This window comes from Hippopotamus amphibius, chromosome 1, assembly GCF_030028045.1.
Source record: "Hippopotamus amphibius kiboko isolate mHipAmp2 chromosome 1, mHipAmp2.hap2, whole genome shotgun sequence".
NCBI classification, from domain to species: domain Eukaryota; kingdom Metazoa; phylum Chordata; class Mammalia; order Artiodactyla; family Hippopotamidae; genus Hippopotamus; species Hippopotamus amphibius.
This window is the reverse complement of record NC_080186.1, coordinates 103686642-103698187: the sequence shown is the minus strand read 5'-3', so window position 1 is coordinate 103698187 and position 11546 is coordinate 103686642. Positions and strand designations below refer to the sequence as shown.

General features: G+C 38.0%; 1 protein-coding gene across 1 annotated transcript in view; it reads left to right on the top strand.

The window, feature by feature from the left end:
- The first annotated feature begins 292 nt into the window (after positions 1-292).
- The window catches only part of SPAG17 (sperm associated antigen 17), a 242301-nt gene continuing 231047 nt past the window's right edge, over positions 293-11546 (top strand). Inside the window, exon 1 of the mRNA XM_057703738.1 lies at positions 293-379. Coding sequence (XP_057559721.1) covers positions 293-379 — 87 coding nt within the window. The remainder of the gene's footprint in view (positions 380-11546) is intronic.

Below are 11546 nucleotides of genomic sequence, written 5' to 3'. Positions count from 1 at the left end.
CAGCTCAAGGCCAGCCGCATCCAACCCCCGCCCCGCCCCCGGCACATTTCTCCTGCTGGGAAATCCTAAAATTTAACCAAGGGGACTGGAGTCCCGCCCACAAGTTGCCGCTAAAACTCTGGGAAATTAGGTTGCCATGGCGACGGAAGCGGTTGACCGGAGGAAGAACAGGTTTGGCCGAGGGGAGCCAATTCCTTCAGGAACTGGGCGTGGCTTCGGTTACTATGGCAGCGGGGACGCTTAGTGCGGGCCTGAGGCCAGGTTAGAGGCCGCTGCTCCTGCCGTTCTTTGCATGGCACCCAAGAAAGAGAAAGGCGGGACAGCGACCATCAGTTCTAAGATATGGGAACCTTCGCTCATCGCCACACCCTTCAACCAGGTATGCCCAGAACCCCATAAATCCTCTCTGCCCCCCGGCAATGCTTAAAGCCCGACCAAGACTGTCCAGGCAACGCTGCCAGGCTCTCCTCCTCTTCCAGACGCCACCACTCTCGTCTCCGAAAATTGTACTTGGTACCACTCTTCCAGGTCTGACGGTTTGGCACAGAAGGACCCACGGTCCCATCCCCAGGGAGTGCTTGACCGAGTGAGCGCTAAGGGAAGAAGGAAGGGCCGCGGATTTCAAATGGTGAAAGGTGCGGTGAGGATGAGATGAGGTGTCGCTTTTCAGTGAAGTCATCCAGATGGCACTCCACAGCTTTACTGGAGTTCTTTATGAACTGCTCGCTCCCTCCCGACTTCTGGCACATAGTAAGGCTTCACTAAATGCTGTATGAAAACAGACATGTAGTACCTAAGGTATCAACATATTTAATGCAAGTGAGCATTCTACAGATAGGAAAGGATGAGTTTCTTATGCAATGCTTTGATACCACAATATCAAAAGTTTCGATGTATTTTGAAGGTTCTGTAGGAGAGCAGAGTAGTGAGGGGTTGGCTGCTAGACTCATCTACAGGCTGACACAAAGGCAGTCTGTAGCTCACCTGCCACGTGACTTCAAATTGCCATCCCTGAACTGACTAGCTCCCTACCTCACTCACAAGCACCCACCTCCAGTGAGCTGGGCAGCCCAATAGCTCCTGTCATCTGCTGCCGGAAACTCACATCAACACTACGTTGTTTCTAAGTCTAAGGTAACATTTGGAGGGAGGACGCTAGATTCTGGGAATTCCAGCCTGCCATTCCAAAACACTTTAAAAACTAGAAATTTTTTTTTCATTTTCTGTGTGTGTGTATGTTGTACTAGAGAGTTAATATCTAAAGGAAAAATACATCTAAAGTCTTATATGCCCTCATGAGAAATTTCTACCTATTTGTCCTTATTTTCCACAGTAATTGTTTTTGCCCTATGAACAGTAATTCTGTCTGATATGAAATTCTACCAGTTGAAGAATTTCATGAAAATAGTTAAGATACTGCCGATGCTGACATGATGTCATGGAATTTGGGGGTTATTTCTATAACCTTAGGAATGAAGGATGTCAACTCAGTAATTCCCAGTTACATTCTCAAATTCTCAAAGGTGTTTTTTGAAATACTCTATAAAAGCACCCTGTCTTTTGCTTTCATAAGTTAGCACTAGCCAAAATAATTTTTTCTTCATTTTTTTTGAGAGGGTGTAGGCCAAGTTTGGGCTTGGAGTGAACATTTCTGCTTGAATTATAAACTGCTGAACAACAGAGTTTGATGGAGCTGCTGACGTTGCATTAGCTTTAGTGTTGCAAATATGAAGCTATAATTTTCCCAGTTGAGTGAAAAACCTAAAGGCACTATTTTTCCTTATGGCTTGAAAACCTGAAATAATATTCAGCTTTCTTGTTCCTGCTTAAACAATATAATTTCAATAAATCTTGTATATTAACAGAAAGAATTTGAACTCAAAGCAACATGTAGTTTTAACTACAACGAGTAAACTTCTTCAGTTTGTTGAAATACGGGTTCTTTATTGCAGGGGGAAGACAACTACCCTCCACCTTCTCTTGTACTTTTTTCTCAGCTTGATATCATGTCTTATGCAAGAGGAAAATTCCCAGATTAAGCCCCAAGTCGAATGCCCAGAGGCATGCCCTAACCACCAGTGTAATAGACTGAATTTCGGTTAAAGATGACTGTAGATGTGTGAATTACTTATTCATAGGACTCAGCAAAGTGCTTTGCACATATTGGGTGCTCAAAAAATGTTACTGCCTTAGTTTCCAGAGTTTCTTTCCATAGAGTTGCTACTTCTGTGCAAATTGTGCTCCAGTATATGTGGTTGAGTATGTGTGTGCTACAGGGCGTGGGTGTGTGTGTGTGTGTGTTGAGTGTGTATTGGGGGTTGGGGAGAGGAAAGTTTTCCTCCCAGTCTTCCATAATCCAGTTTAGTAATCCTAATCAATAGTGGTTTTGAACTCATGTTTGTACTGAGCTGCACTACAATTTACAGAGGATAAACAAGTTCACAATTTGGTTTTAGTGAATTTACCATGTGTCACTGTTTTGGGCTGTCCTTTCAGGCAAGAATAATCATCAATTTTTCAGTACATTTCAGTTGGTTCTAAAACATAAAATGATAGCAAATAATACAAGTCAGTCTATTACTAAGCACTAAATGATTTATATAGAGTCTGGAGGTTAGGAAGATGAAAGTGGGTTGGGATAGCCAGTAAATGCTATATAAAATACTTTCCTTTAGCTGAGCTCTAAAGAATAGGTAGAATTTGAGTGGGTAGAAGGAAGGAGGACAATTATTTTAGGAAAGGAGACCAGTATGTCTCTTAAATAAATCTGAGACACTTAAATTGAGAGAGAGAGAGAGAAATGTAGGTTAGACAGCTCTTGGGGGTACATTGCTCATAAATTAATTCTGTCAATCAAATGATCGTTTACTAACTTTACTATCCACGGACCACATATTTAGCTTATTATTGTGTATGTGAATATATAATATTATTATATGTGAATATATTGTATTATTAATATATGTAAAATATCCCCTCAAATTAGATAGGAAATATTTAGGGTACAAGATTATAAAAATGCATCTTAGTGTGGGCTTTATATGACATAGACATTGTATTTATGACATCTAGCAGCATCAAGAAGTTAAGGATGCTGTGGTGTCATATAAATGAAAGTCTTTTCATGAAACTGTCCAGGCAGCTTCTGTTGGCCACAGTGAGAGGAAGCAGTATTAACCCAGGTGCTCAGTGACAGAAGATGCTATATGGAATCATTTTGGTGTAAGATATTTTTATTTGTATTTTTGTACCGTGGTAAAATATTCAGAACATGAAATTTACCATTTTAAACACTTTTAAATATACCATTCAGTGGCATTAAGTATCTTTACACTGTTGTGCAACCCTCACCACCTTCCATCTTCAGAACTCTTTCATCTTCCCCAAATGAAATTATATCTATTATATAATCCCCCCCACCTCCCTCCCCTAGCACCTGGCAACTCCCACTCTACTTTCTGTCTCCACAAATTGAACTACTCTAGGTACCTCATGTAAAATGTAAGCATACACAATTTGTCTTCTGATGACTGGGCTTATTTCACTTAGCATAATGTCCTCAAGCTTCATTTAGGTTATAGCATGTATTAGAATTTCCTTGTTTTGAAGGCTGAATACTATTTCATTGTATGTATAGACCACATTTTATTTATCCATTCATTCATGGATGGCCATTTGGGTTGCTTACAACTCTTGGCTATGGTGAGTAATGCTGCTGTTAACACGAATGTGCAAAAACCTGTCTGAGTCCCTGCTTGCAATTTTTTGAGTGTATACCCGTAAGTGGAATTGCCAAATCATATGGTAATTTTATGTTTAACTTTTTGAGAAACAGCCATACCATTTTCCATAGCAGCTATACCCTTTTTATATTCCCACCAGCAAAGCACAAGGATTCCAGTTTCTCCACATCCTCACCAAATGCTTTTAAAAGTCTATATTTTTTGTTTAGATTATATATAACAGCCATCCTAATAGGTGTGAAGTAGTATTTCATTGTGGTTTTGATTTGCATTTCCCTAATTATTTTTGATGTTGAATATCTTTCTGTGTACTTTTAGGCCATTTGTGTATCTTCTTTTGCCGTTTTTTTGTTTGTTTGTTTGTTTGGCGCACGGGCTTAATTGCTCCGCGGCATGTGGGTTCTCCCTGGAGCAGGGATCAAACCCATGTCCTCTGTATTGGCAGGCTGATTCTTAACCACTGCGCCACCTAGGGAGTCCCTTTTGCCCATTTTTAATCAAGTTGTTTGGTTTTTTATTGTTAAATTGTAGGATTTTTAAAATATATTCTGGATATTAATCCCTTATCAGATACATGATTTGCAAATATTTTATCCTGTTCCATGGGTTGCCTTTTTACTCTTTGTGTACAATGATGTGCAAAGTTTTTCATTTTGATGAAGTTCAGTTTATCTAAGTTATCTTATGTTGCCTATGCATTTGGTGTCATGTCCAAGAAATCATTGCCAAACCCAATGTCATAAAGATTTTCCCCTATGTTTTCTTCTAAGAGTTTCCTAATTTTCTGCCTTCCATTTAGATCTTTGGCCCATTTTGAGTTAATTTTTATTTATGGTATGAGGTAGGAGTCCAACTTCATTCTTTTGCATGTAGATATCCAGTTTTCCCAGCATGAATTATTGAAAAGACTGTCCTTTCTCCAGAGAAAGGGTGAGGCAAGGGGGAGTAGAAGTGCCACAAAATTTCCTACCATATTGAATGTAGCTTTTTCTTGATTGGGCATTCATTTGGTTGCTTTAGATGTTTGACTAGTTTCAGAGCTCCTGTAAAGTTATTTTAGTCAGTCTCTGGTTGTCTTTCTAATGTTTCTATGAAGGACAGAGGGCCTAGAGCTTCCTAGTTGGCCATCTTGCTGATGTTACTGTGGTCTGAGATTTTGTAATCAGTTCTGATTTTTTCCATTTCTTACCAGCCCATATGACAGGTTATGCTGGGAAAGGGGAGATTAGTAGAAGCTTTGCTCGTGAAAATTTAGGAAAAGTTACCAAAATTGTTTAAACAGCATAGCCATTCCTTCTAGGAGCATACAGCTTGTCACGTGGTTTCACAGTGAGTGAACTGTGCTTCAAATGGAATTTTGTGTTATGATCAAGACTTTTGTGTTCACACAGTGGGGAAAATCCTCACAATGTTATCTATGTTGAGTGACAGCATGATACCAGTATAGAGAATATTCGGAAGCCAGATACAAATCCCTTTCTTTTTCTTTAAGGTATTACGGACTTTTGTTCCCAAATATGTTGTTCAGAATTTGAGAGTTCTCCAAAAGTTTGTTTGAGTTGATTTGGTTTGGGATTGTATTAGTTTTAATTCTTAAATATTTCCATATTTTCAGATTATCCAAGATGGTTATTTCTTTTCATTTGTTCCAAGTTTAAGGACTCATTTTTAGGTGTAGCAAGAAAGCAGCCATAACTTGTGAGACCAACTATTGGCATAGCAATTATTTCATTTGCTTACTGTGTCCCACCATAGAAAACATTAAAAAAAAAAAAAAAAAGAAGAAGAAAATTTATGGCCATGTACACATTCCTTAACTCAGCCAGCCTCACTATTCCAATTCGCTGATTTCATTTTGTAATGATGATTTTAGGTCCCTAATACCCAACTTAAGGGAACGGATATTTATTTTCATTTTCATTTGCTGTGTATTTATCATTAAGATTTTGCTTCTTGATTAAGCCTTCAACTCTTCTCTAAATATAAATATCCACATATTTTTAAATATTTAAAAACATCCAGTGTGATATATTGAAGTCTTTACTGAGACTCATGAGGTCTTGCTTTTCATTTCTGTATTTTCATTTTCAATGCATGTTTACCTCTTTCAAATAAATAGTAATATTTGCATCAAAGACACAAATTAATAATATATATGGTCATGCTGCCCTTCACCATACCCATTCAGAGGTGGAGACTCCCAGGGTATCTGGGATAACCTGCTTCTTTTGTAGAACTGGAGATCCAAGCATTTTAAGGTCTGGTCCAAAATCATGCAATGATTTGGCACATGAGGGACCAGACTGAAGATTTTCTCACTAGTCCATCCTTCCTCCTTAATAGAACTATAAGTTATAATAATTATAGCATTTTTATATAGACATTGTAATTTAAAAAATACATATTTTAAACCAAAATTTTAAAACAAGTTTAAAACAAGTATTTTGTCTAAATTTCAAGGTCTATATAAAATGCTGTTTTTTTTAAAGTGCAGAAGAAGGCTCCTTCTGCTACCTGGAAGTGTGCTGCATTACCTGGTTGTGCCTTTCAAAATTTGTGTCATCAGTGTCTCAGACCACCTCTGTCTCTCAGCTTCCCAGCTTCTGTCAAAGTCACTATCATTCTCACAGTCACTAAAGTTCACTGAGTCATTGGTCTTGGTATTCAGCTGGCCTCAAAGTCCTCTTAATTTTTCCTTTAATATTTTCTCACTTTCATCTTTTCTTTCCTGTTCTCATGCCTTCATTCTAGCTCTGGCCTGTATCTTTAGATCCCTGAATTTTTACATGTGCCCCTTACCTCTAGTTATTATAAAATCATCTATTCCTGTTTGTCAAACCAATGACCAACATCTCCTTCCCGAAGACTGCTCACACCATGTTCACTAGCCCCTCAAAAACTATCAGTGGCCCTCTATAATCTCAAAACCTAATCATCCTGGCTTCTTCAGCTCTCTTTAAACTGGCCCCCATTTAACCATCAAATGGAATTGCTACAGGAAAGGCAGTCTCCTCCTTAAAACACAGACACATAAAGGAGGCAGTGAGCTGCTGGAGAAAGCCCCAGCTCTCGGGCTGATTGGACCTAGATATCGAATCCTGACTTTAAAAGGCATAGTGGGTGGCCTAGAGCAAATGTCTTACTGTCTCTGAGTCTCACTCTCCTTTTGTCATATGGAGATAATAATATGCACCTCAAAGACTTGCTGTGAGGAGTAAATGATATTGATTTCATTTCATAAATATTTCATCGCACCTGGCATCTAATAACCCTTCAGTAAGAGAGTTCACTCCCCTGCATCCTGCTTTTTCACTCATATTTGTCTCTTTGCTTGAAATGAACTTCCACATCCCCTCTCCTTGTCAGATGCATTCTTTGAGGATCTCATAAAGCCACGTCTTGCAGTAAGCTTTCCTAACTACCCTAACCCACATTTACCTTCCTTCAGACTTGGCTCTAGGCTCTGTCTTTTACAACTCACTCCTTGGTTGCAAGAATGCCTTGAATTATTTGCTATCATTTCATGTTTTATAGAGAAAAATCATATCTTATACTCCTTATATCTACTCCACAATGACTAGCATGTTTCTAGGCATGCAGAACCACACTCATACTCTGTATGAAATTAATTCACTGATTTACTTTGAAATATGAAGAAACCTTTATTGTAGAAACCATGACAGTTAGTAGACTGAGGAGATGTTTTCTAAGAGAAGAGGAAGACACAGAAAACATCTGTATAAAAAAGCGTCATAGCAGATAAATGAGCTGATCGTAACAGTACCCCCAGAAGAACTATGCAATGATTCCATTTCACTTCACAGAGATATTTCATCTGCCAACCAGGAGGCATTTAAGTGAAAGCTCTTTGGAACATGTAGTTATCAGTTTCTCCACATCATTATACTTCAGCTGAGTAATAATGTTTTTCTCTTATTAAATGTAGCTTAGTGACAATAGCTGAGTTGTAACACGCTTGAAAACTAGTAATAGAATTTCCTTGGAGTCTTGAACCAAGGTTGTATGTTATAAAGGTTTGGAAAGTAGATAAGGGTTCCAGATAGGTATTGCTGAAATATTAATATTCCAGACCTCTTAAATAAAGTTGTAAAGTATATAGATACTAGGATTATAATAAACAGTCTAAGTAGGTTTGGGAAGAAAAACGTTCAATTGCATTGAAACCACTATAAATGCAGTTTATCAAAAGAGAATTACATTTTATCAGACAGAACCCTTGAATAATTTTTGAGAGGCAGTGAAGGATTTTTCAACTTTTTTGATCTTAAACAGTAAGCTATTTCTCATATTAATGTGTATTTAAGACTTACTGGAAATACTTGTAATATGAGCTGAAGACTGATGTCTGGCAGCAAGCGTATTTCTGAAATTGGGTTGGTTTTTATTACTATATTTTCTGAAATATGCTTTCATTGATATTTACAAAACAAATTGCCAGTTCACACAAAGGTTGTTTTAATAAAAGCCAATGAAAACAACTGAGTTCCTAGGAAGAATGTTAAGAGGGAAGTGGACTTTTCATAACCTCACATTATAATTTCTCTTTTTGGACAAAAATGTGTTGTTTGAATGAGTTTGGAACCAAAGGGAGCTTGCATGTCAAAATATCTGCCTAGATGTTATATGTGATCATTTTTATTGCAAATGAAAAATATTAAATACAAGTAAAATGTAAGTGTTGCCAGTATGAGCTTGGCAACATACTAGGAAAATGTTAGTTAAGAAATGGTGAATGTTGGCCATGTTTCAGCTCTAGCCATAGAGACCATCGTTGGCTCCCAGTTACCCACAGGATAAAATCCAAGACGTTCTGCCTGGCTTTCATGGCCCTGCCTAATTTGCTCTTTCTCTGCCCATCCGTCTTTATCTTCCTTTACGCCAGCGGAGTGGCCTCTGTAGCATCCCCAGGCACATTCTGACTTTCCCCATCTCAGGCCAGTTTCCTGGCCTGAAGATCCCCCTGCCTGCATCCAGCTCCTTCTCATTAAAACCCTCTCTTATATCTTCCAGAAGGGAGCTTAATCACATTATTCTGGTCCTTACTGACTTTTCTCCTTCCACTAAATTACTTCAGTGATTATCTTTAATGCCATCCTACTTTGAGCTGTGGTTCAACAATTTCAGTGTTACGTACTATATCCATATTCTCTTGCAGTCTGCAAATTCCTGGAGGGTAGCAAAAGGTTAATATTTTTAATTCCCTCGCTCTTGCTCACAGCACCTAATAGTGATTAGTGTATAGTGGTCTTCAACAAAGAACTACTGAATTAAATTCATTGACTGTGTTTTACTGCCTTAATTTCCCAGCCTGTTTTCTTTTTTGAGCTCCAGAATTAGTCCCAACCCATTGGTCATGAGAAACTCTCAAAGCCTTAGTTTTGGTATCTGTAAAACAGAGTGGTCATACATCCTTTGCAGATATTAAAAAGATTGTTGAGAGGATGTAAAGACATCTAACACATGTTATCTCAGGCTTCACACATCCAAACCCAAACTCTGAATTTTCCCTTTCAAACCTGCTCTCTGCCAAGTCTTCACCTTCTCATTGAAGGTTGCCACCATTGACTCAGCGAGTCAATAGGACCAAAAACTGCATTCGTTCTTTTATCCTCCTTTCCTGTATCCCATAATCAAGCTTTACTGAATCCTGTTGGCTCTGCCTTTGAAATAGATCTAACGTCTATTCTCTTGGCTACCCCCAATACAGGGGGGGTACCCACTGCTACCCCATAATACAAGCCGTCATCGTCATCTCTTGCTTAGCTACAAACAGCTCAAGAGCTTCGGAACTTAGCCTTTCTCCCATTCTTGCTGTTCTGGAGTCTTATCTCCATAGAGCAGCCAGAGTGGTTCTTTTCATACACAAGACTTTGAGTAAAATTCACATGCTCTATCACAGCCTGTGTATCCAGCCTCCGCCAACCACTTCACCTATTCATATGACTCACCCTTCCACTCAGTCTTCTGTAACCATGCTGGCCTTTAGCCAATCTTCAAGTCCATCAGAAAGCACACTGCCACCTTAGAGCCGCTGCTCTTGTTGTGCCTTCTACCTAGAATGACCCTTCTCAAGATGTTCACATGAGCCACTCCCACTGTCCTTCAGGGTTCTGCTCAAATATTGTCTTCCCTGACCTCCCTGTGTAAAGTGCATCATCATCTTTATCTACTTACTCTGATTCGGTTCCCTACTTCACATTTATTTATCTCAATGTTGTCTGTTTCCCCCCCGTGTGAATGTAAGCTCCATGAGGGCAGGGATTTACCTCACTTGCTGATATATCACCAGCACCTGACATATAGAGGGGCTCAAATACCATTGAGGAACGAATAAAGAACTAGTAGGTGCTCAGTAAGGAGAAGCTCTTAGCAGGAGTGGTATTACTGTGTTTATTAGAGTGGTGTGAAAATCAAATGAAGTATATGAAAGAGTGTGGAATGCTGTTTAGTCTGATGTAATAGTTATTATTATTACTCTTGTATGTATTTCCATATGGATGTTACTCATGGTCTTCAAATTCTGCACGTTCAAAACTGCAGCTCTCCTGTTCATTGAAGTTTGGCATCGTCTTTAACTCTCCCGACATCCAATTTGTCAGCAGTTCCTATGACTCCTACCTCTTTACTTTGGTTCCTTCTTTTGCACGTCCTGTAATTTCTAACACCATTACAATAGCCTTGTAACCTCTCCTTTTGTATCCTTCAACCAGGGGTGAAAATTTAAAATATGTTAATAACTCTCACAGTTATGTGTAAATCAACATATAAATCAAAAATTGTAATCACCTTTTTTATTCACAAACAAAACCATGTGTACCTTATAAAACTCCTTGCTAGATGATATAATTTTTAGTACATATCATTCATCAAATTTTTCTAATGGTTCCAAAATCGTTTGTTGGTTTCGTGTTGATTTCGTGTGTGGTTTTCACTCTCTAAGTGTTGCCCTTGTCTGAGCCACGAGGTGACGTGGGGAATGTCCATAGGCTCTTCCCATAACTTTCCTTTTAAACTTAGTCATCATGTAATTTGTAGTTCTCTATACATAGAGAAATTCTCTTAATATCAATAATATTGTTCACTATACTAAAAGCTCTTTTAGCTTTTGAACTTTTAATGATTATTGAAAAATTTTCTAGCCTTCATAATAGTGCATGAAATTTTTATATATATATCTTTATTAACAATTAAGCCACAAAACCATTTCTTAGAACATCATATTTATTTAGTTGGCTTCATTTTACTAATTTTTGATCACTCTAAATCCACTTTGTTTATAAACATAATGTGACTAAACTTTAGGATTAAGTAGAAAGAAGTTAACAATTCTTTTCATTTTTGTCATAAAATAACCCATTTCTACATAATTTATTAGACATCTAAAATTTTTTTCCTATAATTGATACTTTTTTGTTTTACTTCAAACTGTACCATTTATTTCTTTGTTTCTATACATCTTCTGCTTCTCTTTCTTAGTTTGCTTTATTAATTTTAAATGGGCAACATATTTTCATTTATTTCTTATAAAGCTAAAGAAAGTTGACATTTCTGTTAGAATAGCTCATTAAAGCCAAATCCCTAAAAGTTAATTTCATTTTCCAAATGCTTAGCTTCTCCCACCTCACAATTCACATTAAAAGGAACATACAAGGCTTGGTATGGTTTCTATTCAGTGGCTGCCGTCCTACGATACAGATTGCCCGTTGGGATCCTAATATTTTTCCCGTGTTCAATCCCGAGGTCCCTTCAGATGAATTACTTAATTGTCTCTGGTGTATATTT